We start from the raw sequence: 26,799 nt of genomic DNA on the forward strand, positions 1-26,799 counted from the left end.
ATCTGGGCTCAGCTCAGCCAAGGGAGGCCGAGACCTGTGCCGGCAGGGCCACACAGGGCACAGCGTTTTGCAAATCACCCGGGCTCTTCACTAGGCCCAGGGAGAAAGACTTGAGACTGCACCCCCCCCCCACTTTTATAGATGGAGCCCGATGCTGGGTGCAGGGACTTGCCAAGGACCACAGCACGACTGCAGCTGACTGTCTGGTCTCCCGCCCCAAGGCCCCCGCCATCCTTTACCCTGGCCCTTGTTGACCAGCTCTCAGACCACTGGCTGGACCCAGGGAAGCCATCGTCCCCCAAGGTGACTGGCTACCATCCCACCCAGTAGGCCTGTTTTCACCCCTGCATGGGACACCACCTCCCCGCCAGCTGTGTGTGCGCACCCTGTAACCTCAGCCAGGGAGGCACACCTTCTCGGGCCTCAGTTTATACGGTGGCGAGATGGCGGTAATGAGGCTGCCCTCCTCCCGGAGTGCTCAGCTCATGGCGAGGGCTCAGTGAATGCTGTGTGACCAGGAATCCCGAACATTCCCACACCGATGTTCCGATCCGACTTGGGCCCGGGGGCCTCCCCCTGCTGTGGACGCCCCAGGGTGACTTGTCCTTAAAGCTGCTGCCACCCACTCCTGGCCTCCCCGGCTCCAGAGAACAGCCTGCTGAGAAGGCCGAGCTGCCACCAGGCCCGTCCCCTGTGCGCCCTGCACGCCATCTCCGGGGCGGTATCCTCGGACCAGGCATGGAGAGGGGGTCAAATGATAAGCCCAAAAAGTAGGTGCACAGGGGGTCCTAGACCAGCTCCGGCGCAGGTCTCCCCCTGCCAGCACCACACACAGGCCACTGGCTTTAAATCATTTATTGATTAGTAAAGCTTAAACAGTTTGCATAATATTTTCAGTACGATATCTGGGAAGGATGATTGAGAAAACCCCCAAGAGAAGGCACTAGAAGAGAGCTCAGAATACGGACTGTGGTGGTAGAAGGTTAGTGAGGCATCTGAGATGAAGGCTGGGGGACCGAGGGGTCCCTGAGCACCAGCCCCCGCCGCACGTCCTGGGGGCCTGAGGCCCCTGCCCCGAGAAGCAGATCAAGGGGTCGGAGGGGACTGGGGAAGCCAGAGGGTCCCGGGCCCTGGGGTAGGGGCTGCCAGGCTGGGGCTGTCTCACTCGACCTTCACCCCCTCGCCCCCAGAGAAGCCGCTGAGGGAGGAGGACATCTGTGAAGGGAATCTTTCAGGGTGAGATGACTTGGTGACTCCAAGGCAGCAGAGGCCGAGCCACAGCCTGACCCCACATCCTCAGGGGCCACCAGTGGTGCCTTGGGGAGCCGTACCCAGCTCCCCTGGTGGACAGTACGTACCTTGGGGGTCGCCCTCAGAAGACCGAACCCACGCCCCCCAAACCCCACCTCCGAGTGGCCTGTCACCCCTCCATCCCAGCCCAGAGTGTGTCTCCACCTGAGGGGCGGGGGGTGCAAAGCCTGCTCCAGCTTCCAGAGCCCTTCCCGCGGCCGCCCCAGCCTGCACTGGGGACACTCCTGGCAACACCTCCCCGGCAGTTCACCTCTTCTCTCCTTTGGAACACTTCCTCTCCACAGACCAGCACATCCTGGGCCTTTCTCATTCCAATCCCGGCCCCTCGCCCCTTCTCCTCCACGAGGCATTCCCCCCAACCCAGCATCCACAGCCTGAAGCCCCCCCCCGTGCACCTCCCCTCACCCAGGGCAGGGAAAGCGAGGCCAGTGTCACTCCAAAACTGGCCTCCGGAGGCCCAGCCAGGATGGAGGACGACAGTGGTCCGGACCCAGAGCTGGGCCTCAAAGCTCCCTATTCCTGGTTCCAATGAGCCGCCCTCCACCGGCGAGAAGGGAGAGAATTCAGCGGGCAAGTAACACAGCGAACAAGGACCCTATATCCGTCTTTCTGAGGAGGAGGGTGAGACCCGTGACGGCCCCAGAAGGCAGGAAGGGAGGACCCAGGGACCCAGCGGCCACCTCAGCCCCCTCAGCTGTGCCCACCTCCCAGCACAAGCAGGAAGCCCGACATCATCCCACAGAAGAGAAAACGGGGAGCAAAGTGTGACTGAACCCAGTAAAGTGACTCAGGTGGGCCACCCCCGCCCCACCCCAGAGGTGCAAGGGCCCTCCCCTCCCTCCACCCCAAGGCCTAGATCCGGGGCTCCCCACCTGGAGCCAAGCCTGCCAGTGTCTCAGAGGGGGTGGCCCATGTGCCATGTCCAGCAGGAGCTCAGGGGAGGAGCCTAGAACTCCGTCTGCACCCCTGCGCTGTCCTCGGTGGTGGTGTGGATGGGGGGGCGGCCACCAGGGCTGGATACCTGCTCCCCGGTCTCCTGGTCACTGGGTTTGGGAGGCTCAAGGTCCGCAGCCTTTCCAGGAGGGGGTTGCCGGAGGGGTGAGGCAGGCGGCGACGAGGCCTCAGGGGCTGCCGTGGGTTGGGGGCTCTCCTGAGATGGGGCCCCGTTGAGCAGAGGGCCGGCCGGCGGGGGGCTCTCAGCCCGCAGATCCCGGGCCAGCAGGCCCCGGAGCTCGGTGACACTGTCCGGGGACGCAGGTGATAGTGGCTCAGAGCCGGCCTCGAAGGGCAGCTCTGCCTCCTCGTCCTGGACCACGGATACCACCTGCTTGGCACGCCGTCGCTTTTCCGAATGGGTGGCTGCTTCTGGGACGCTGGGGCTGCCACTGTCCCCCATGCTGCCACCGTACTCCTCACCCCAGTCGATGGGCGCGCCCTCGGCCAGCAGGTGCAAGTTGGGGTCGCTGTTGTGCATGACCATGCTGTCCCGGTAGAGGTTGTGTTTCCTCTGCACGGCGGCCTCCTTCACGGCTGCGGAGCCAAAAGGGGGGTCAGGACGTTTGGCATGGGGGCTGCGGCCGCCACCCACCCCCACAATGGTACCCAAGTAGGACTCCCATCACCGTCCCTGGCCTCACGATTAGCCCAGGCCTCAGTGCAGGGAACGAGCAGCCCAAGCTGGCCACCACTGTGTCCTCCTGTCCCTCCTCTGACACTGTGATGCCAGAGCCCTGAGCTGACAACTCAGGACAGCACAGAGAAATGATGCTACCCGCCCTGGGGCCGCACCGCGTACGGAAACCAGCCCCCAGGCCTAAGACCCATGGTTTGGGCTGGATCCCGGACGACCTCTCAGCAGCCATCCGTATCACCGCCCCCTCCCGTGGCAGTGAGGCTCCCCACAGCAGCTCCTCAGCCGCCCCCCGCCCCCCTGCCCTACCCTGCTGGATGTCCTTCATGACCGTCTGCAGCACCACCTCCTCGTACGTGTTCTCCACCAGGATGAACCTGGCAAAGTCCTCGAAGATCAGCTCCTGGAACCGGGGCAGCTCCTGCAGGGGTGGGGCAGGCGGTTAGGCCAGCTGGGTGGTGGGAGGGGGCTACGGCAGGGTGGGGGGGTGAGGGGCACACTCACCGACTTGCACGTGGGCGCCAGCTTCTTGAGCAGGAACGGGATGGTGATCTGCAGTAGCGCCTCCCGAAAGAATCGCTTCCGCACCGAGCTGCTGTCGTAGTCATATTTCTGCCAAGAAAGGGGGGTCAGGGGGACGGACCTGAGCCTCGGAATCCTGGCCCAGTTCGGGGGCTCTGTGGTGCCTCCCGCAGGCACAGCAAGCCTGGTGCCAGCCCGGGGCCTGGGCTCGGGGCCAGGCCGCTCACCTTCAGCACCCGCTCCAGGATCCGCTGGATCGACTTGCACAGCTCCTCCTTGGTGGGCCCCTTCCCCAGCTCCTGGTGCAGGAGGGTCTCAAAGGTGTACACGGCATTGTCCATTTGCTGCAGGGCACATCGCAGGGCACGTGAGGGCCCTGGAGTGACCCCAGCCCCTCCCTGCACACCTCGGAGGGGCTCCTCAGCCCGTGCCCCCAGGTCCACTAGGGAGGTGCGCAGGCAGCCTGTGGGTGAACCTATGTATTCACCCCCATCTTCACTCAGTGTCTACTGTGTGCTGGCACAGTGCCGGGCACCGGCCGGTCCCTGCCTCAAGGTAACAGAGGTCCTGGGCCCTGCAGGGAGGGGCTTGGGGAGTAAGGAGGGCTTCCTGGAGGAAGGGGTCTCTAAAGTGAGACAGGAAAAAGGAGCCCAGACTAACCAGGTGAACGGAGGGGCAGGTGTTCCAGCAGCTGGGAGCACCCAAGAGGCCAGAGCAGGACTGAGCACGGCTGCTGGGGGGCCCAGGAGGAGGCAGGGCCAGGGCGTAAGGCCACGGAGGGAAGGGCCTCTGCCCAGGACACGGGGCCCGTGGCAGGGGGACAGCGGTGGGTGCTGGGGCCCACCTCTCGCATGTGGATCTGGGCCCGCTGCTTGAACACGGCTGTGCTGGACACGTCAAAGCGCTGCTGCAGCCCGTCGAGCCGCAGCGGCTCCATCTTCTCGTAGCAGCTCTGCATCTTGAGGGGGTGGTACGCCAGCTGCGACAGCTTCTCCATGTACTGCAGGGGAGCGGGCACCTGAGCCGGGGCCCCCGGACTGCAGGCCGACCACAGCCTGCCCAGGGCCCCAGGAGTCCGGGCCCGGCCCCTGCGGGGTAAACTGCGGGGTAAACTGCGGGGTCCCAGGCCCGGAGGGATGAGGACGTGAAGGCCGGAGCGCAGTCCGGCAGCCACGGTGCCAGGCGAGAGGCTCTCATGCCTTCTGGGGCACTGTGGGACCCCGGCGAGTCGCTCGCCCTCTCTGAGCCTCCGACTCTGCAGCCTCAAACACGCGACAGTTTCTCATGATTTCTAAGGTCCTTTCTGGTTCTCAAATTCCAACAGTGTCTGTGGACTCCTCAGTGCGGGGTACGGAAGAGGAGGCCTAACATTACGGGATCCGTTCTGTCCCCACCTGACAGCCACAAGGGGTGTCAAGCAGCCATGTACCCCAAAATGGGGTCTGTGGAAGGCTGTGCACCCTGAGAACTGGGTAATGGAGAGGTAAGAGGTGCCGTCTCCTCGGGTGGGGTACGTGAAATGGTACCTAAGTAATTCTACTTCCTGTCAGGTTTGCCTCTCCTTCCCTCCCACCCTCTCCCCTTCCCTCTCTGCCTCCCCCCCCCCCGCCTCCCCCCGCCTCCCCTCAATTCCTCCTCCCCTCCTCCTCTCCCTCCCTCTTCTGTTAAGTCCTTTGAGACTAAAGTAACCAGCCTGGTAGAGGGGGTCGGCGCTCCCCCTTTCCTCTGACTGCTGCGTCCCAGGGCCTCACACCCTCAGCCGCTTGGTCTCCAGCAGACCCTCTGGTGACAGGTTACACCCTGAGTCACAGCTAGAGCCTGGCAGGAGCAGAGCGGACCCAGGCCCGGCACGCCATGTCCTGGGGCAAGGGGCCTGGCCTCACCTCACCCAGCTTGTCGGCGCCGCCCTCATTGATGACGTTCAGGTTCATGTCGGTGACCTCCTTGAAGAAGACGTCCCGCACCTCGGTGAAGCCCTGGCTGGTGGGCACCATCAGGGCCTCCAGGATGGACGGGATGTAGGGCTGCACGTGGTTCCGGACGCACACCTCTGCCTTGGGGAGGATGAAGGCTGCGCCCAGAGGGGAGCCGGGTGAGCGGATGGCACCCGCAGCCCAGAGACTCGCGATCGTATTCGCTTTTAAAGAAAACCACTTGTGGGGCACCTGGCTGGCTCAGTCATTAAGCGTCTGCCTTCCACTCGGGTCATGATCTCAGGGTCCTGGGATCGAGCCCCGTGTCAGAGTCCCTGCTTGGCGAGAAACCCATTTCTCCCTCTCCCACTCCCCTTGCTTGCGTTCTCTCTGTGTCAAATAAATAAATAAAATCTTTAAAAAAAGAAAAAGCAAGCCACTTGTGACACCAGCAAACTGAATGACTCACAGATCCATGTGTCAAAGAGAACAAGGGGTTCTGAGATCAGCTCCTGATATTTCTCAAAGTCTGAGGGCAAGAAACTAAGAAAGCAGCTCGCCCAAAGGGGTCAGCGTTGTTCTGCTTCACTCGAGGTGGAAAGAAGCACATCTCTAGGGGTGTTGTTGCTTTGTTTAACAAAACAAAAAATACCCTGCTAGACTCCGTGAGCCTCTGGGTTTTGCACATGCTGAGCCGGCCCCTGCTCTGTGCAGCCACGTACAAGGCCGCGGGCCCCTGGGCATGACCAGCTCCAGGGCACTCGGACCCACCCAGGGTGCTGTGAGGTCCGTCCCCCTCCTCTGCCCAGCTAATGTTTGTTGCACCAGACAGACGTGAGCTCTCCGAGGTCTACCCAGCACAGTGAGGACAGAAGGGGCTCAGGCAACTGACATGCCCAGAAACTGCACGCAGTCAGCGTGCAGGGCAGGGGATAGGGGGTCGGGAACAGAAGGGAATGTGTGCGGACCCCGAAAAGCAAGCCCTGATCCGAGTGCATCATCACAGCTAAACGGATGCCTATGAAGCCACGGTCAAGTCTGTGACCGACTAAAGCTGAGCGACACACTGGAACTTCCTTGACAAGACAGACAGACATCTTCAAGGTCTGGGTTTGCAAAAATAGCCATAAAACAACACCCAGAGGTTGGAAGAACAACAGCTTGGGTTGGTTTTCATTTTTTAAAATGACCAAACGAATCAAATCACTTGTACATGGGTCCACGGCACAGACGGGAGGGCCGCCCTGGGCCCCTGAGCACAGCAGGTAGCCTAACTACCTCGGATCTTGCTGGCCAGGTGCTCCTTGGAGGTGATGATCTGGTCCATGTCTGTGCGGATGGTGGCCTCCATGGCCGGCCGGGCCAGCTGCAGCTTGGCCAGCACCGCCTCGAAGCGTGCCTTGGCCTGCTCGTATACCATGCGGTACACAGCGTCGGAGATCTGTGGGCGGAGCCACGGCGTCAGAGCCAGAGCCAGGGTGCTAGGTGGGCACAGCCTCCCGCCTCCCAGCCCACACGCACCCACCTGGATCCACTGGCGCTGTCGCTCCTGTGGTTTCCCCTTCAGCCGCGGGGCGAGCTCCGCCTTCAGCTCAGGGCCCAGCTCCTCCATCACCAGGTTGCTCAGGATCTAGGACCAGGAGGCACAGGCCAGGCCAGGGCTTAGAGCATGTCCAGCTGGCAGGTTCCTCTCCACATTCTTCTCAAGCCCCACCTCCTCTGGGCCCGGCCTTGGCTCCATGTCTCCACTGCCCTCTCTCCTGAGCATCATTTACCCCAGGTCCCAGTTCATCTGCTCGAGGGAACTGCAGGATCCTCAGAACCAGGAGTCCCACCCCAGGGCCTTTGCACCTGCTGCCTCCCTGTCTAGAACACCACCCCTCCTTCCCCCCTCACTTGCACATAGTAGTACGTGTGTTTATTTGTCAAACATCTGTTTCTCCTGCTAGAGAGAGAGTAAGGGTGCGGGCCATGTCCCTCTTACTCGCAGAAGCACCCAGCCCCTGGGTCAGGAGAGAGATCCGTAAATGACTGAATAAAGTATCTCCGCTTGTCCAAAATGATCTTATTGTCTCCTTACAAACTGGGAGCACCTGAGCCCAAAGTCTCTGTGCCTAGCACCACGCTCTGGTCCTCGGAGTGACTCCCACAGTCCCCTCAGCAGCCCCCTCGGTCTCACCTGCACCTCATTCCCACACAGCATCTCCCAGGTGCCGTACAGCTCCTTCGACTGGCGGTACATGCGGATGGCATCCGTGAATGCGGGGCCCTCTACCTTGGAGTCCTCAGGGATCCCTGCTCCAGACAGGGAGGGAGAGGGGAGGTCGGTGGGATGGCCCAGTGGCCTTCACCGAGACCGACAGACCAACGGCCCAAACACCCGCTCCCTCCCCCAAATGTGCAGACACAGGCACACCCCAGCTGCAGCCCCACTGCCTTCACAGCGATGGTGGCGGTCATGTCTGCAGTGACAGTGACAGCAATAATAACCCTCCACCAACAGCAGTGCAGCACTCTCCTTCGTATGCAACTTCCCTTCTTAAATCTTCCCAACCACCCCAAACTGTCCTCAACCCTACTTGACAGATCAACGCAGGCTGCGAGGTCAGGCCGCTGGCTGGGGGTCCCGGGGCAGTGAGTGGCAGAGCTGGGTCCCGAGGTCACCCCACCCCTGCCGGGAGATGCGGCCAGCACAGCAGAGGGTGGGCCAGAGGAACCCCGAGGTCCTCATTCCAGTCCTGCTCCCCACCCTTAGTGTCCACATCGGGGCCTGCAAACTTTCCCTGCAAAGGGCCAGCCAGTAAATATTTTCAGCTTTGCAGACCAGATGATCTCTGTTGCAACCACCCCGCTCTGCCACGGCGGCATCAAAGCAGCCACAGACAATCTGGAAACCAACGAGCCGGTAAAACTTGATTTGCAAAAGTAGGCAATGGGCCAAATTCTGGGCCCTGCGCTGCGTAGCCTGCCAAGTCTTGCTCCAGATCCCTGAACCCTAAGGGCCTCAGTTTTCCCTTCCTAGCAGTGGGAACAACGACCCGGCCTGGCCTCCCACATCCACGGTGAGGCTCCAGCCGTGGGTACGGGCTGGGAACTGGTCACGCGGGAGCCCCAGAGCGGAACCCACCTCCACACCGTGTCGCCCTTTACTTTGCCTAGCGGGGTCGGGGTGCTCTTGCTGCCCATGGGCGGACTGGGTCCCCCTCATTCACCACGGCATCCCGGTCCCACTACAACACACAAGTCCCAGACTCATGCTACCGGTGGTGCTGGCAGCGGCCGCAGGAGCTCGCTCTCCTTCCGCGTGCCGGTGAGGTGGGTCAGGGAACGAGGCATGGGCCCCCCAAAACGGCTGCCAGGGGAGGCAAGCAGCAGGAAGTTGCAAAATCGGACTCGGGGAAGAATATGGTTAACACGTGGAGCCAGGCAGTGGGGCGGCCGCACTGGCCCCATGCCCCCGACCGCTGTGTCCCTGGAGCCCAGGAAGGGGAAACAGCAGTCTGGGCCTCCAAAACCCCGGCTCCCACGGCACTGACTACAGGCTGAGTCACCCCCGCAGAGAAAAAGCCCCTCTGGGCGTGGGGGCAGCCCCCTCACATCCGGCTGAGCGCAGGAGTCACTGCCTGTCAGCGCTGGAAGGGGGCTCAGCGGTGGGAAACAGGGCTCCCTGGACGGGGTGGGGGCTGGAGGGGTCTCCCCGCTGTCTTTCAGGGACTGAGATCGGGCAGAGTGACTGGCGCAGGGCAGGGGTGCTCCAGCGGGGCTGCCCATCGGGCCAGGGAGGAAGGAGGAGCACGGCCTCCCAGAGGCCAGGTTTTGCCTAGAAAATGTGGGCTGTGCTGTACATGCGCCCTCACTCACCGGAGGGCATGTACGGTCTACAGACAAGCAAGGGTGTTGGGGTGGGGGGGTATGTTGGGCTGGAGGGCGGGGGCAGCAGGAAGGAGGCTACAACATCCCAGGCCTGGGCTCTCAGACCCTCAGGACATCTCTACTCTGCAGGCTGGGCTGCTGAGTCTCATAGGAGAGAAGGTCCCCTTCCTGACCTCTTCCCCTGAGCCTCGCTGGCAGGGGCTGCACGGTGTCCCCCCAGATTCCTAGGTTAAAGACCTACGCCCTAGTATTTCAGAAGGTGACTATATTTGGAGGTTGGGGCTTTAACGAAGTAATTTAGGTAAAATGAGGTCATTATTAGGGTGGGTCCCCACCCAATAGGACTGTGTCCTTGAAAGAAGAGGGAATCTGGATGCAAAATGTGCACAAGGAGGGGGCGCTGCGTGAGAAGACAGCCATCTGCAAGTCAAGGAGACAGGCCTCAGAAGGAAACTAACCTACTGACACCTTGATCTTGGACTTGTAGCCCCCACAGTTGTGTAAGCCATCCGGGCTGTGGCCGCCCAAGCAGACCCAGACGCCAGGCCCAGCCTGAGACCTCACACACAGTCCCTCATCCCAGCCTCAAACAGCCCTGCGAGGGATGGCTGTTCTCAGTCCCGCTTTTCCCGACGGAGGAGACTGGCTCAGAGATGCCAGGTTACTGGTCAGAGGACACACAGCTAGGCAGCAGGCGGGCTCCAACACAGGACTGGCGGACTCCAGCCAAACCTGGGGACTTCCTGCCCGTGGGGTCATCAGGGTCAGACTGAGAAAGGAAACTGCATTCCTCAGTCCCAAGCAGCAGAATAAGGGGGATGGCAGTCAGACAGGAAGAGGCCTTGACCTCTGCAGCCCTGGCCTACCCTGCGGGCTCAGCTCAGTGCCCCAGCTGCCTCTTGCCACCCCCAGCTGCTCCAGGAATGCAGGATGTAAGGGGGGCCTTGGGACGAGCTGGCGTTCCCCCAGTGTGGCCTCCTTCCCCCCTCCCCACCTCCCCCCACTTCCTGGCAGCCCCCGGAGTGAGCAATTCCAGGCCTGGCCTCCAAGCTAGAGGAAGCAGAGAACTTTCCCACAGTCCTTGGGGTAGAAGGAAAGCTCCTCTAAACCCAGCCGCAGGCTGCCTTCCTTCCCCGCCCTCTCCTGCCCATAGCACCCGCACCCACCCACGGGGCTCCCCTCAGCCTCCCAGGTGAGTTCCCAGCTGTGCCAGGCACAGGGCCAAGAGCTCTCCCCAAACCAGTCCTCCCGGCAATCCCACCGAGCTCAAGCTTGTCATCCTTGCATTGTGCACAAGGGGAACCCACCCCCAACCTGGGGTGGGCCCGCCAGCTCAGCCGTCAGCCCGGGAAACCTGGGGAGGGCAGAGCTGGGCCAGGGCTGGGGCGGGGAGGGAGGAAGAAGGGAGGAGCGGGGCGGGTGCCCAGGCCAGGCAGCCAGAGCCCAGATGGCCTCCGCCCAGCCCTGGCCCCACAGCCCCAGGGGATCTGGGAACAGGAGGCCTTTTGTGGGTGACAGGGCCTGGTCCAGGTGACAGGGGCTGGCCCAGCTGAAGACCCGGTTCCTCCCACATGACAGATTCCAGACGGAAGGCGGAAGGCGGCTCTGCAGAACAGGGAGGATGGATGGGTGGGCGAGCCGAGTCACGGCGGCAGCCCAGCCTCCAGGCGTGGGTGCCCACGCTGTCACCCCCAGCACGGGAGGCATGCCGGGCAGGGAGGGTGGGGGTGGTGGCCTCCTTCTCCTGCCTGCCCCCCGCCAGGTCACCAGGAAGGAGGTTCAGGTTTCAGCACAGGCTGCTCCTTCCCCAAGGGCACAAAGACCCTCAGTGCCCTACTGTCCCCATTTTTGATCAAACTCCTTACGGCCCTGCAGGGCCCTCCGGACCAGACCCCATGGCCCCCCAGTGCGTTGGGTCACCCTCCCCCAGAGCAGGGCTTCATGCAACTCCTCTAAACTGTCCCCGCCTCCGAGCTGCCCTCTAGCCTGCCCTCCACACTCAAGGCTAGAGCATTCATCCTTCAGGTCTCAGCGGAACCCTCAGCTCCTCAGCTGGCCCACTGTCTGCACACACAGGGTCAGCACCCACCCCCCCACACACACCCTACAGGCTCCCGGGGCGGCGCCCACCCAGCACCCAGCACAGCTGCTCCTCCTGCTTAATGTCTGCGGCCCCCACGGGGCTGCTGGCCGCACAGTGGCAGGACCCAGGTCTGGCTCCCTGGGTACAGCCTCCGCCTGACACTAAAGATGTCCACTGAATGAATGAGCAAGCGGAAAGAGACCCCGTAACTTTACAGAAGAGAACACTAAGAAAGGCCATGAACTCCCAGGCTACCCTATAGGTCAGGGTAAGGCAACAAATGATACAATCAAAGAAGTCTTGGGGTGCCTGGCTGGCTCAGTTAGTGGGGTATGCAACTCTTGATCTTGGCGTTGTGGGTTCGAGAACCACACTGCGGGCAGATATTGCTTAAAACTAAAATATTTTAAAAGAAATTAAACAGGGGGGCGCCTGGGTGGCTCAGTGGGTTAAAGCCTCTGCCTTCGGCTCAGGTCATGATCTCGGGGTCCTGAGATCGAGCCCTGCATCGGGCTCTCTGCTCAGCGGGGAGCCTGCTTCCCTCTCTATCTCTGCCTGCCTCTCTGCCTGTTTGTGATCTGTCAAATAAATAAATAAAATCTTAAAAAAAAAAAAAAAAGAAATTAAACAGGGTGCTGGGTGGCTCAGTTGGTTAAGCATCTGCCTTTGGCACAGGTCAAGATCCTGGGGTCCTGGGATCGAGCCCCACATCAGGCTCCCTGCTCAGCAGGAAGCCTGATTCTCCCTCTCCCACTCCCCCTGCTTGTGTTCCCCCTCTTGTCTGTCAAATAAATAAATAAAATCTTAAAAAAAAAAAAGAAATTAAGCAAGTGAATAAATAAGAGTCATTGCACCAAGCATCGAGTGGACTCTCACCGTGAATCTGTACAAACACCCTAAGACCAGGGAGGGATTCTAATTCCATCTCATACAGGCTCAGAGAGGTAAGCTGGTCTCCTCCTAAAGCCATGTTGCTAGGAAGGGGCAGAATCGGGGCTGTGATTCTGGACCCCAGGGTCGAAGGGCTCAACAACCATACCCCCTCCAAGAACAATTTCCCAAATTTTCTCCAGGCCGGACACAACTGTTTTCTTCAAGGAAGAGAGTTAAAAGGCGACATCGCAGTGGCTTCCTAACGACCACCGCGGGAAACCGAGAACAGCTCCTAGAGCAGGGTTGCCGCACCGTACTCGGCCACTAGGTGTCGCCACTCGGCGCATGCCTCAGGCCACGCCCCCCGCCCTGCCCCGCCGCCGCCGCCGCCGCCGCCACCACCACCACCACCACCGCCGAGCCCAGGGGCCCCTCACCATTATTGCAGTGCCGGATGCAGTCCTGCAGGACCGCCTGCCACTTGTCCTGCTCGGCTTCCGTCATCATGCAGAAGTAGTAGTGCCGGGCAGAAGGGTGCCAGAGGATGAGTGGGAACTGCGTGGGGCACTTGAGGATGGGGGCGGTGCCCGATTTTGACGAGGTCCCTGCGGAGAAAGCGCCAGCTGAGCCGCTGCCCCCTGCAGTTTCTGGGGCGGGGAGGGGGGACGGCAGGCGACGGATCCCCGGGCCCAGCTCCCAGGGGCTGGCTGAAGCCGGGAGAGGGCTGGCCTGTTCTGGGCTGAGCAGCAAGTCAGTAGGGAAACAGCATGCTTCTCTGCCACTGCAGCCCCGCTAAAGGGACCTCAGAGTCCCCAGGCATGTTCAGACCCGTTTCTCAGAGCTGGCGTTGCACCTGGGGAAAGGCTCGCCAGTCCGTGCCTACAGCACAGGGCTCGGGTCGGAGAGGCCTCAGGCTCAGAGGCGGAGCACTACCTTCTTGGGTTTCCCTTCAAATTTCAGCTGTGGAGGCCAAAGAGTAGCTTAAATGTCCCAAGGGGAGGGAGGGTTGGGGGGGCGGGGGACAGAAAATAAATAAAAGGAGATTTTTCTCTATTTCTTCCCCGTGGATATTTGAGATCCAGAGAAATAAGCAGTCCCGGGGCTAGGACCTCGCCCCTGTTAACACAATGACATCTCTTCTTCTAGGCCTGGCTCTGCATCCCTGTGTGGGGCCTGGGGGCACACAACACCTCGCAGGGTCTACACAACAGCCCAAGGTCAGTCCTCCCAGTGCCAAGTTGCTGAAGAAGACAGAACAAAAACAAAGCCAGCCTTGGGGCTGGAATTCAGGAATGCTGGGCTTTGCGGAGCCCTCAAGGGCACAGGGCGCTCTACCCCTAAGCCCTGTCGGGAGGGTGGGACACAGGCTGCCCCCCAGATCGGTGGCTCTCCCACCCCCAGCTTTCCCTGGGATCACCTGGGAGGCAGATGTGCTCCCGACAGGGTGGGGTGGAAACAGGGAAGAACTCCTCACCAATGCACCACTGACTCCACAGTTTATAGAGAGTCACCTGGGTCATCTGCTCCAGGGATCTCACAAGGCCTCAGGGAGGTGGGAAGGGCAGAGAGCAGGACCCCCACGGCATAGCTGTGACTGTAAGGCTCAGGAAGCCGACACGCGGCAAGGAGCCAACACCGGCCCAGGCCCAGTTCACGGGGTGGCCTCAGGCAAACCCCCTCTCGGCCTCCCCTCTGAGGGCACGTGCCACCCCTCGAGGCCTGGCCACTCCCTCTGCAAACGTGGAGCCTGGAGCTCTGCGATCAGGGCTGTCCTCTCCCCCGGCCACGTCCTGGGCCCAAGCAGGGCATCTCAGCCTGGGATGGGGTGAGATGGCTCCTTTACCTGGTAAGGAGTTGCCAACGAGCTCCAGGTACTGGTCCACAGAGGTGAGGATTTTGTAGCCGGCACTGTTGATGATAGCCCGGGGTGGGACCTGCCGCTCGTAGGCCTGAGGAAGGGACAAGAGAGATGGCCGCTGGGGGTTACGGCATGGCCAAGCCTAAGCCCCATGTTCCACTCAGGCTCCAGAGCCCTCTCAGTGTGACCTGCCTGATGCAGGAGGGGAAGGGAGGGGGGAGGGGGAGAGAGGAAAGAGGAGGAGAAGCCCACCCACCGAGGTGATTAGAGACCACTTGGTGTAATGACCTGCGTCCTGGCTGGGGGTCAAATCCCAGCTCCACTGAACACCGGCTGTGTGACGCTAACACCAGGCTCCTTTGCCTCCTATGCTTTTGTCTCCTCATCTACTAAACCGGGGCGATGACAGCTCCCACCCCACAGGGCCGAGTGAGGACTGCGTGAGATGATCCTGTAACATGACTGGCTCCCGGCCTCGCAGCCAGCCGAGGTGAGCATTCCCAGCACTCCCGCCCCTGTTAGCAGCAGCCCCCACCAGCTGAGTGTGAGTGTTTACTACACACCAGGCACCGTGCTAAGGGCACTGCACTGCTTCCTCCCACAAAATCCTCACAATCCAATGGTGGGTACCATCGTTAGCCACAAGCTCACAACAGCCTGTGCTCAACCAACCGAGGACGTGACCTGGTCTGTGCGCCTCCTGGCTCCAGAGTCTTTGACTATTACCCTGCATTGTCCAGCAGATTCCTAGGTTCTGAGCCCCACACAAATCTGCTTTGGATGAGAATTAGCTCTGGACACTGCTTTCTTACACCCAAGTGGCCAAAAAGGGTCTCTGTCATAGTGGCTCGTACAGCAGGGCTGCCATGCTGCCTCTAGCCACTAGGTGTCACTACCCAACACATTTCCTCAGAATGGCTCAGGACCTCCAGGGCACTGATTTGTGAAGTGTGGTCCTAGGTCCCTAGCACCGCCAGCATCACCTGAGAATCTGTTAGAAGTACAAACTATCAGCCCTGCTCAGACCTCGATCAAACTGGGTAGGCCCAGCTTGTGCCATACACCCTCCGGGTGGCACCAGCTTGAGGACCCCTGCCAGGGGCCATCAGTCTGCTCCCGACCCTGTTTCTGTTTCTTTATCCCTGATTTTCCTTAAACAGAGGGCACTCAGGCCTGTCCTTTGCTACTCTGGAGAAATGTCTGGGAGAAGAAATTGGGTCTGTGGCTCAGCCAGGGGAGCTTCCCCAAGGGCCCAGGGCAAAGATAAGGAATAATGGACAGGACACCGCCCCATCAGGCAGCAGGGGGCCATGGGGCAGTGGGGGAGGGGGCAGGGCGGAGGAATCAGGAAGGAAAAAGATGGGATCACAGCCCTGGGGTAAGTGGGGGAAGGGGATGGCCAGACTCCTGTGTCAGCAGTCGGTTGTGACCATGGAAGAGCGAGGATGGGAGCGGCTGCAGAGCCGCATGAAGCCCAGCCAGGAAGGAGGCTGGGAGGGGTGGGGGATGGAGGGGAGGAGCTCCCGCCTGGCACTGGAGGGACTGGACAAGAATCTGAGGTGGGCAGGGACTAGTGGCGAGTTGTTTCCAGGGGCAGGCAAAGTCAAAGGGGAGCCCCAGCGCTGGGCTGTTTAGAGGAAGCCAGCGGAACAAGCAGGCTGGGCATGGGGGCTGCAGAGAAGGAGCAGAGCCGGGGTGCGATTGGGGGGCATGGGGGGGCTCACCACTTTGTTCTCGTAGAGCACCAGCCCGTAGTTGTGAGGCACGAGACTAAAGCGGTTCCTCCACTTCTTGTTGTCCTCCTGGTACTGGAAGAGGTTCCCGGAGAAGATGATGCGCTCATCCAACGGCACCTGCGGATGAGGTGGGGTGTGGAGTGAGGCCTGGCTCCCCCACAGCCCAGTCGGCCAGTGGGGCTCCCCCAAGAAGGGGGGTGCTGCTGAGCACATCCCTCATCCTGATCTCCCTGAGTCCTCCTCTGAGGCAGGGCTGCATCTTAACCACGTGGCCAATGAGCAGAGTGAGGCTCAGGGCAAAGGGGCTTCCCCGAGGTCCAGCCAGAGCCACAGTGATGCCAGGACTCGAACCCGAGCCAGGCACCAGCATTCAGGGCCCAGCCAGGTCCAAGGTCTCCCACTCTATCCTGGCCCTAGAACCTTGGGGCAGGTCTCTGGAGCCCACGGAAGGCTGCTTCCCCATCCACCCACCAGCCTGATGGGAAATGCCCACAGGCCAGTACAGCGAAGGCTCCGATGCCTGCTGAAGTCTCTTTCCTGCTCTTGCCTCAGTTTCCCCTCAGGGTAACAAAAACTTGGCCAAGGTGGCTGCGGAGAGCCTCCCCGACTCTGACAGCTAATAAGATGAGCTCCATGAATTCGGGTGGGGTTGGAGGGAACCTGAGTTTGGAGGGTTCAATGTTGGACCAGCATCTTGGCAGACGGGATGACCAATGGGGTAGCAGAAACACCCAGACCTTCCTTGCAAAGCCCTAGCTTGGACTCCTCCTCTGACTCAGTGTGACTTCGGGCCTGTCACATCAGCTGTCTGAGCCCCAGTGTCCTCATCTGTGACATGAGGACGGGGACAGCAGTGACTTCAGCCCAGTGTCTCGAGGATTCCGTGAGATGCCGTGTGCAGGATCGCACGCACCTGACAGGCGGTCTGCTCGGCTCACGACAGTCCCAGCCTCCGTGACTGCGCTGGGACTCCTCAGACTGTGTCAGTCTGCCGGCTCCACAAGCTGACTTATTTGGGGAGGAGGAGGGGTGGCCGTGCCTGAGAGCTGAGAATGTGTTTCCTGAGAAAACCCTCACTGGGAAGTTTCAGGAAAGGGAGATACAGAGGCCACAGGGGGCAGGCTTACTCCTGGATGGATGGAGTTTCAATAGGTTCTAGCTGTTCTCCAATAAATATGGAGCCTCTTGCAAAAATAAACACGCATCCTATTAATAACGGCAGAAAGTATTAATATTAACAGTGCCTGACCCTCCCCAGCTTCCCCGCTCCGCTTCTGTCCCTGTAGCTGGAGTCAGGTGGGAGCCTTGGTCCCAAGCCTCCCACCCCAAGGCCTGTGTCTTCACAGGGGCCCCCCTCCCCCCAGCAACCTCCCCACTACTCTTCAAGGGGAAATGCCAAAACACTCTTGGAAAAGGAGGGCCCATTGTACTCAAACAATAGTACCCCGGACTGCTTCCTAGCCGGGGATAAAAATATTTACAGGAAAAGAAAATGGTCCCCCCACCACCCCTCCCCACACCGCCACCCCACCGCATATAAGTGGGCTTTGCCCAGTCACAAAGCTCTCCTCAGTGAGCTATATTTAGACAGGGGCCTCCTCTCAAACCCAGCTCTCAAATCCCCATCTTTTCTGGAAAGAAAGAGCAGACAGCTCTCCTAACACCCTGGTGAGACCCCTCGCTCCCCCTCAGGGCCCCCACCCACCCCATTTGGTCCTCCTCCCAGCTCATGGCAGGATCCCCGCCTCAGGGGCAGCCCAGCCCCCCCCCCCACACCAGAGTCCTCCCCCAGACCCAGGGGCAGCCCGTAATGGGCGGTTGCTTGCGGGTTTGGGTTTTATTTTTAAGACTTTCAAATGGCAGAGTCATGTTTCCATTGGAAGGGCTGCAGGAAATGAAACGGAACCTGCCAGTCCAGGCAAAATATTTTGGACTCTGCCAAGTTCTCCAACGCTGCGCTGGGGATCTTCGGGGGGGCGGGGGGGAGGCGAACGGCGACCCCAGTTCCCACGGCCCGGATTCCAGCCCCAGCCCCAGCCCCACCGCCCACGCGGCGGGAGTCTGTACAAGCGGCTCCGCCTCTCTGAGCCTCAGTGTCCACATCGCGGGTGTGGACAGAAGTAGAACCCCTCAGGGCGATGTCCCACCCTCTGGATGAGCGGTACCCACACAGCCCAGTTGCTATTTTTAACAGGATTTCTGGTTTTTTACTATTACTATTGCTACTGTATTATCATTTCTAATAAAAACAATTGACATTATGATGACAATTAACATTCGTATTTCTATTATGATATTATCCTGATTTATCACAATGGCCAGTTTCCTAAGGGGCAAAACGGGACAAAAAATCCCTGCTTTTGGAGGTTGGGGGTGATTTCCTTTCACTCCTCTTACTGACATGTCACTGTGGCTTTCCTACAATGGGCACTAAAGCGTTACTACAGACGTCCCTCCTGCAGTGACTCTCAAGCCTCGCGCCATCAGACACCACCACTCACTCGGGTCACTGGGACCCCAGCTGCCTGGGACACCACACGAGAGGGCACGTGCCAGACAGCCAGTGCGGGCCACACCTCCGGGCACCACCTCGGCTCTCTGTTGCCACAGGATGGGGAGGGGGCCACGACACCAAGGGACCAGACATAAAGGGTCCCATGATGCTCCGAGGCTCCGGTACGTAGCCCCGGCCTGCCCTCCACCCCCGGCAGGAATCGAACCTGGCTCGCATCCTGCCTCCACCACCCTGGGTGACCCACTGAAAGGCCCAGCTCTACGCGCCGCTCCCACAACCTGACAGTCTCTCCTCCTGGCAGGTCCTCAGCGGAGACGACCCCCCCCCCCCAAGAGGCCCAGGTGGGACTGCCACCCCCGCCCCAGGCTGAGTTCACTCTGTCCTCTCCTTTGTGGCACCGGTTTATGTAAGTGACGGTTTACTGTCTCCCGAGTGTCTGTGGGACCAGTGCGGCCTCTGCACCTGCCTGGCTCCATGTGTGGCCCTGACTGTGGGCCCACCTGTCTCTCCTCAGGTGACGCCTCCAGCTGCCCCTCCCACTGAGAAGACACCAAAGGGTAACACGTGCCAAAAGCCAGCTCCGGCCCCTTTGGTCTCAGGATAACCCGACACATTTTCCACCACTTGGGTTTGGGGGAGGGTGGGGTCAAGAAGGACAGAACCCCAACCCCCCAAGTCTGGGGCCTTCGGAGGCTCTTCTGCTGTAACACCTCCACGACCCCCAGACGGGTCCCTTTCCACATAATCTGAACCCCACCCGGAGGCCCCAGGACATCCCCGCCCCATCCCTAGGCTGCTCTCCCACCTCTGGCCCATGAAGGCGGTTCTGGGTGTCCATTCACATGCAGAGAAACTGAGGCTCGGGAAGGTGAGGTGGCGGGCTGGAGGTTACCGGGCAACGAGGGACTTGCGTGTCTTACTAACCCCACCTGCTCCCTCATTCTCTCGGGGAGTCGTCTCCACGGCCCCCCGCAGGAGGTGCCCACCTGTCAGGTCAGGAGACCGAGCCTCGACGGTTGACTCAACTGCCCAGGCCAGCAGCTACCAAGAAGCTCTGGGCCCGGACCCCTGAGTTTTCCTCCGCCAGACCACAGCGTTCCGGCCTCCTTCCTTCCCCTACAGTCCTTCCCCTGCCCCGGAAGCCCGCAAACAGGCTGACCGGGGCAGCCGGGAGGAAGCCCACAGGACTGGGTGCGGAGATGCGGCGAGGTGGCCCAGGGCAGCTTTGGAGCCCACCAAGCACGGAATTCAGCCACAAAGGACCAGAGCGGCCGCACTGGGCTGGCCTGGCTGACCTGGTTTGGAGCCCCGGTGAGGGATCAGCTCAGCCGGTCCAGTTCCCCAGAGGGAAGCTGGTGGGCGGACACTCTGCCCCGGGGCCACCAGCCAGGAGCAGGTAGCCTCTGGGCTGCTGCTTGGCCACTCCGGGACAGGCCACCTGCAAAAGAGGTGGGGCCAGCACCCTTCCTACTTGTCACCCTCCCCTCTGCCACCCCTGGGCTGTACGGGCGGGGGTTGGGGGAGGTAGAAGGTGAAGGTCACTGAACAGGAATGCCCTGGATCGTCCCTGGGCTGACTCAGAGCCCCCTGTACCACCCCAGAGGAGCAAGGGTTTGGGGGAGCACCGACCCCAGGTCCCACGGCCCAAAGGCTCACCCCACAGGCTCAGGCCTGGGGCCGCTGGCTTCCAGCTGGGCACTCATGACCAGTGTGTTCCAAGATTCCCTCACCTCCTCTCCACCGGTCCTGCCCCCGGCCCCACTCAGAGGCCAGTCTCTGCCGGGCCCCTTCCCAGGAGGCCTTGTGTGCCTCCTTCAGTCTGTGCTGACCCGCACAGTCTGTGCGACTGTGGGCCGCAGTCATACAGCTTCCAGTCCCACAACAAATATTTACTGGGCAAACACAATCCTGCTAATGACAGGCTAATGACAAGGCTGGTGATGCTGACACTATGAGCCAGCGCTCACGGAGCACCTTCCCCGCTCCAGGCGCCCGGCCGACTGATTCTTTCATCCTTACAACCCCTGCGCAGGTGTCCTCGCCCCATTTCACAGATGAGTAAACTAAGGTAAACTAAGGTCCACGAGGGCAGGTCATTTGCTCATGGGCATTAAGCCTTAAAGAGGAGTGGCCAGTGGTGCCACGAGGGCAGGTCATTTGCTCACGGGCCTTAAAGAAGAGTGGCCAGTGGCGCCTGGGTGGCTCAGACGGTTAAGCATCCAACTCTTGAGTTTGGTTCAGGTCGTGATCTTAGGGTCCCTGTATCGAGCCCCGCATCAGGCTCGCTGTCTGCTTGAGGATTCTCTCTCTCCCTCTGCCCCTCCTCCCGCTCTCACGGGCACACATGTGTGCACAATCTCTCTCTCAAACAAATAAATCTTTGAAAAAAGAAAAGTGGGGGGCACCTGGGTGGCTCAGTGGATTAAAGCCTCTGCCTTTGGCTCAGGTCATGATCCCAGGGTCCTGGGATGGAGCCCCTCATCAGGCTCTCTGCTCAGCAGGGAGCCTGCTTCCCTTCCTCTCTCTCTGCCTGCCTCTCTGCCTACTTGTGATCTCTATCAAATAAATAAATAAAATTTAAAAATATATTAAAAAAAAAGAAAAAGGAAAGTGGGGGGCGGGGAGTGGGCTTGAACCCAGGCCTGTCAAGATGATTCCAGAGCCGCAGCTCCACCAATGGAGGGGTAGAGCTGGCAGGGAGTCCCCATGCCAAATGAAGGGGTCTTGGCAAGACCCCTGGGTTATCTGACCATTCGGAAGCTGGGTGGGGGGCATCCGGGGGGCTCAGTTGGTGAAGCATCTGCCTTCAGCTCAGGTCCTGATTCCGGAGTCCTGGGATGGAGCCTCACATGGGTCTCCCTGCCTAGCAGGGAGTCTGCTTCTCCCTCTCGCTCTGCCCTCCTCCTGCCCCCGCTCGTGCTCGCTCGCTCTCTCTGGTACGCTCTCAAATAAATAAATAAAATCTTAAACCAAAAAAGATGCTAGGTGGGGCCCCTAGAGACCATCGAGGCAACAACGGTAAACTGAGTCCCCCGGGACAGGAAGCCACTGGCCCAGGCCATGTGGGGGCCCGCCCCGCCCCCGGCTCAGCACCTCTCACCTTGCGCCAGAGCAGCTGGGCCTGCGGCAGCCCCGTGCCCTCGATCTCGTGGCGCATGCTGTTGAACAGGGCCACGCCATACTGGTCCTCATAAAAGCGGAGGAACTCCGTCAGGATCTTCCCGGTTCTCTCTGAAAGGGAAGACCAAAGAGGACGGTGAGGTCGGGACAGTTACCTCGAGCAGCAGCCATGCCCCACGGAGGGGCATCGGCCAAGCTCGGTACCGCCGGCTGGTGAAACCGTTGGCCCAAGCTCTCTCCTTTCACCTGCCCCTCCTTCCAGGCCAGAGCGCTGCTGCATCCCCTGCACACAGGGGGTGGCCCTTCCGATGGGAAACCGGCCGATGACGGAGACAGAGAAAACACGAGAAACCGACAGACGAGTGAAAAGACACTGAGCCTCTCAGCCACCAGGCGGACGCAGGCAGAGACCAGTCAGGGTGTGGGGGAACAGACACCTTAACTCGGCTGCACGTGCAAATTCTAAGGACTCACGTGGGGCCCCAGATGCCACGCTCACTCCTGGAGGAATTTCCCTTGGAACACCTCGCCGGGGAGCAGGTGTATATACTCACCCAGGCGATCAGCCGACGCGAGCCAGGTGCGCGTGCACCAACACCGGTTCCCACCTTTGCCTGTGCACCTGGGACAGGAAGTGGGTGGGGGGACCGACGGGTACCACCAGGGCGGAGGTGCCCACACCCGGCCACGTCAAGAAAAGCGAGTTACGGAACCACGTGCTGAGTGTTACTTCATTTAAAATCACTTCTGTTTGTGCCTCAGTTATTTATGCCTGGAGACGGAGGAAAAGGTCCCAGAAGGCAGCACGCCCCAGCTACTCTGCGGGGGACCCCTGGCTGTGGGAATGGGAGGGTCGAGTGGATTGCATTTTCTGCTTTCTTCACTATTACAGCATTTGAATTATTTTACAACCGTGATTCCTTCCACGATTCAAAAAATAAACAAACATTCTAAAATTAACTCATCCCCCAAGTTAACCACCTTTTTGCTTCCACAGGCCATTAGCTTCTCTGCTGCCAAAGCAGTTTCTGAACAGAGAAGGCGACTCCTGTGGCCTCCAGGGCTCTCCCAACACACACCAGACGCTCAGGGCCGGCACTGCCTGGGCAACCCTATTTACAGATGGAGAAACTGAGGCCCAGGGAGGGCGGTGACCCGTGACAAGGAGGCCCTCTCCTTGGAGAGATTTCCTCGTCCCGATTAGCTGCTGCTCAAGTCCCAGCTTCAGGGTCGTGCCGGCTCACTCCGCGGCTCCCCTCCCTGGGCCTCAGTTCCCTGCACACTAAGAAAACTAGACTCCGTGGTGGACAGGCCACCCGCCTCTGTCAGTCTTGGGATTCCAGGTTGGAAGACCTGGGCCTTTCTCAAAGAAGGGGCTGGTGAGACGCCGTCCCTCCTACGGCTGGTCTCTGCTTTCCAAGAGCCACCCAGCTCGGACAGCATCTCATCTGATCTTCTCAAGAGCCCTCCCTGTGCAGTGGGGCTGGTGTGATTCCCATTTTCGAGAAGACCCAGAAGAAGCGCTGAGACCCAGAGAGGTTAAGAAGTCACAGGCTCAAGGTCACATAGACAGTGGGTGGTGGAGCTGGGGTGCAGTCCAGGGGCCCCGCTAGGAGGTGGTGGCCGGGGAGGAAGGCTGAAAGCATGCAGCCACATCCCCATCCGGGGTCTCAGGCAGGCTCAATCCCTCTACTCCCTCTGGAAGAGCTCAGCCCACCAAGGACCCCCCCCCACTCCACAGACCCTGCCTGTGGTCCCCTTTCCCGGAATGAGGTCATGGCTGTCCAGATTCCAATATGGGGAGGGGGGGGGGGGAACAAATGAGGAATTTGCTTTGAATGCCTATTTTTTAAAAACCATAAACAAGCAGAACTCTCACAACGACCACGGGAATTGTTTTGAAAAATGATGAGGCAGGACTGGGAGGGGCAGGGGGAGCCAGCAAGGAGGGGTAAGAAATCGGAGGGGAGCCCAAGAGAGAAGATGGGATGGTGGGAGACAATAATACTGATAAATCCCATCATCATTCCCATCATCTTGGCTACCACCTCCTGGGCGTTAACCTGAGCGGGCGGGTGGGTAAGTCCTGCAGGCAGGATCCCAAAGAATATTCATGAAATCCCTAAGGAGGCATATTATCATTTTCTCATTTTAGTGCCGACGCGGCTTGCAGGGCTTGCAGACCCAGGACGGGAGAGCCAGGGTCTCAGCCACCAGGCCAGGCAGCCTCAGCCCAGGGCTCTGTCCCGACTCTGCCACAAGCAGCCAGACACCCAACGGAGACTTCCACCGTGAAGGATCTCGAGGGTCCTTCAGCCACAGCTCTGGGAGGCCTGACCAACCCCCAGAGCACAATTTCCAGAAGGGTCAGAATCTGCCCTGACCCCTGAGAAGCCAGGCCCAGGAGGAAGCTGCTCCCCTGGGTCAGAACTCGAACCCAGACCTGCCTGAGCCATAGCTCAGCAAAACCCAGATACTGGATCCAAGCAGGGATGGCGAGGTTTAGCAGGCTGCAGGGCTGGACTGGGGAGGAGCAGGGGAAGGGCAAGGTAACATCCCATCATCCCATCGGGTGCACCAAGACCCCTGGGCAGGGGGTGGGCTATAGGTTGGAGAGGAAGCTGGGGAGGAGGCAAAGACAGAGCTGACAGGCTTGAAGTGTCTGGGCTGAGAAGGGCCAGGTCGGGTAGGGGGGAAGGAGAAAGTCCCCTGTAGCCCTCCCAGTGGGGTTGCAGGTAAGTTATCCGAGTGAGACTGGGGGACCCGGGTCCAGGAGTGGAGGGCACGAGGACTGGCCCGGTGTGTTGGGTTGGGGGGTGGGGGTCCCCAGACAAGAGGGGAGAGAGGGGAAGAGGGTACGGGCTGAAATGGACAGAAAATGGAATAGGAAAAGAGGAGGTACCCTAGGCACCCTCTACCCCCAAACAGACGGCAGCGGCCCTGACCCCTGCTTCACCCGACTGCAATGACAGGCATGCCTCACTATCCAAACTCAAGAATGATACAGATCGGGATCTGTTTTCCGATGAACCCTTTGCTACCTGAAATTCCAGAATCAAACAGATCATAGAGCGGGGTCTCTACCCAAACTTGCTCTCCTGACTCGGGAGCCTAAAGGATCGGGAGGCTCGTATCTAAGGACTGACTCCACGCCACAGAAGGTGGCCCCAGCACCCTTCTGCTCACCGCTAGATGCCCTCTGCCCCCCTCTTGTGGCCTGTCACAGGCAGGTGCTGAGCAAGGGGGATGTCTACTTGCCCGTTACTAAATGTCCCCCCTGCGGCAGGCCTCGCAGGGCTGGGGAGGCCGTCAGGCCAGGGGTCGGGGACATCATTCCTCAAGGGAGTAAGGACTCAAGGAGGGTCCCAGGCAGTGCCAGGAAACTGGGTGCACTCGGCCCAAGTTCGGCCGAGGGAGGGCTAGAGAGGGAAGACTGGGGGGTGGCAGCAGGGGGTGGTGGCCGGAAGGGAGCAGGGCCGCAGGATGGCTTCTTGGCAAGGGTCGCGCTGGGCACATTCTTGAGGGATGTCCTAAGACAGCTTGGAAGGAACTGCCTTGTGCTTGGTACAAAGGAAGGGCCACAGGAAGACAGAGGATGAGGCCTGCGGCGCCGTAGGGGGCCTAGGATTGGGGGCTGGAAAGACCTCAGAGAGGCAAGCTGAGGGGGGGGGGTGCAGGGATCAAGGGCTCATCGGGGAGAAGCCCTGAACCGCGTCCCCAGCGGCCTGTGTGGCGGACGCTGCTGGAGGAGAACCTGGATGGGAACCACAGCCCTGGCTCCTCCCGCCTGCTGAGCTCTGAGATCAGGGCCCTGGAAGGCCCCTTCCTGTCAGCATCGCTCAGCACCCCAGTTCTTCTTCTTGCCACCCCACAGCGGCTGTCTCCCTGGAGCTGCCCAGGGATTTTTACGGTTCAAATCCCCACTGCAGTGTCCCTGCCTGGGTGTCTATGGATGGTCCCCCAGGCCCCGGGGGCCCCTCTCTCCTCCACACCTGCCCATACCAGCTCTTCCGCCTCATCTCATGGCTTCTAAAGACACCATGTGCCGTGGGTTTAGGGCCACTGAGACCAAAGCTCACCACCCCAAAAGGCACGCTGAGCCACAGAGTATGAGGGGCTTACCGGAGGTCACACATCCAGACTGAGGCAGTCAGGGTTCGCGACCCACAGCCTGCTGACTCCCGCCCACTCCCGGTTCCGACCATGGTCCCCAGGGCCCCACAGAGGTCCGGCAGGAAGCTGGCTGTGGCTCCATCCCCAGAGGCAGGGCTGACCCGGGGGGGTCCAGGGCCCAGGGACGGCTGGGAGCTACAGAGATGCTGGCACGGAGCAGGGTGGGGGCACGAGTTCCCACTCTGTCGGCCCCTAGCCCCAAAGCCACCTGGCCCTCTCAGATCCTCAAGTGGGGAAGGGAAGGGACACTCAGATTCGTCTGAGGGTCAACTGCAAACCCCGGGAGGGTGGGCCTGGCACAAGCAGGTGCTGTGAGATGGGCAATGTGACGGGATAGCTAGGCTCAGGACAACCCCAAACGTCACTAGGATGTTACTATTAACCACAATAGTGCTCGCCTCATCACAACGGTAAGGAGACTGAAATTTTTATTAGCAGATATAATTTTTATAGCCTTTTTTTTTTTTTTTTAAAGAACCAGGACAGGAATCACAAAATAATGACGATGATAGGTATGTCTTCAGCTGACAGGCCAGACAAATGGAGAGCCCACCAGGAGGAAGCAGGGGCTCAGGCGAAGGTAAGGGGGTGGGAAAGCCAGGCCAGGTGTGTGCGAGATGCACACAGGAACCCCACTTCCCACCTGACCTTAGACGGGCTCCCCTGGCAGAACCCTAAGCCTCACCTTCCACCCAGGGTGCATCACTGCCCCCCTCCCCGCACCCCTCTGCCAGCATATCCTGCAGAATTCAGCGGTAAGCTCCCCCTACTCAGACTCAGGGCCCTGTGCACACGCTTGGATTCTTCAAATGGGCCCCAGAGCTGAACAAAACCCTCCGCTTCGCAGGCGTATAAGCCAGTGCTTGGAGAGACGAATGGCTCAAGAAAAGTCACTCCAGTTGTGGGTCAACAAAAACCTACTGAGCATCGCCATGGGGTCGCCATGGGAAGCACCCACCTGCGGGGTCTTGATTCCCTCTTTAGCCCAAGAAGGCCGCTGTGAATTCTGGGAGCGGACCTGAGTGTCTCCGCACCCAGACACCACTGGGCTCTGGGACCTCAGGGGGCCGCTGCCCCCTCCCTGGCGCCCCCACCTCCCCATCAAGATGGTGGTATGAGGGTAGCGGGCTCCACCTGGCTCAGGACTCGGGGGCCATGCACACATACACACTCTCACGGAGCTTGTTTTGGG

General features: G+C 60.3%; 2 protein-coding genes and 1 long non-coding RNA gene across 7 annotated transcripts in view; 2 read left to right on the plus strand and 1 right to left on the minus strand.

Annotated features, from left to right (window-relative positions):
* The window catches only part of LRSAM1 (leucine rich repeat and sterile alpha motif containing 1), a 41,159-nt gene extending 40,856 nt beyond the window's left edge, over positions 1-303 (plus strand). For all 5 annotated transcript variants that reach the window (XM_080819983.1, XM_080819982.1, XM_080819984.1 and 2 more), the window contains one exon: positions 142-303. The gene's annotated coding sequence lies outside the window, so the exon portion shown is untranslated. The remainder of the gene's footprint in view (positions 1-141) is intronic.
* Positions 304-840: 537 nt separating this feature from the next.
* NIBAN2 (niban apoptosis regulator 2) overlaps positions 841-26,799 on the minus strand; it is a 50,874-nt gene continuing 24,915 nt past the window's right edge. Inside the window, exons 2-14 of the mRNA XM_080819981.1 lie at positions 21,415-21,545; positions 15,788-15,916; positions 14,049-14,154; positions 12,643-12,810; positions 7,556-7,671; positions 6,902-7,006; positions 6,655-6,817; positions 5,347-5,534; positions 4,308-4,463; positions 3,691-3,807; positions 3,446-3,553; positions 3,251-3,362; positions 841-2,841 (exon numbers count right to left, since the gene is read on the minus strand). Of these exons, the coding sequence (XP_080676107.1) occupies positions 2,258-2,841; positions 3,251-3,362; positions 3,446-3,553; positions 3,691-3,807; positions 4,308-4,463; positions 5,347-5,534; positions 6,655-6,817; positions 6,902-7,006; positions 7,556-7,671; positions 12,643-12,810; positions 14,049-14,154; positions 15,788-15,916; positions 21,415-21,545 (2,183 nt within the window). The 3' untranslated portion in view covers positions 841-2,257. The remainder of the gene's footprint in view (positions 2,842-3,250; positions 3,363-3,445; positions 3,554-3,690; positions 3,808-4,307; positions 4,464-5,346; positions 5,535-6,654; positions 6,818-6,901; positions 7,007-7,555; positions 7,672-12,642; positions 12,811-14,048; positions 14,155-15,787; positions 15,917-21,414; positions 21,546-26,799) is intronic.
* On the plus strand, positions 1,745-5,794 carry LOC308353188. Its single transcript, XR_013967755.1, has 3 exons — positions 1,745-2,102; positions 4,788-4,946; positions 5,256-5,794. It is a non-coding gene; the product is annotated as an uncharacterized lncRNA (long non-coding RNA).

This window comes from Martes martes, assembly GCF_963455335.1.
Source record: "Martes martes genome assembly, chromosome: 12".
Classification (NCBI taxonomy): Eukaryota; Metazoa; Chordata; class Mammalia; order Carnivora; family Mustelidae; genus Martes; species Martes martes.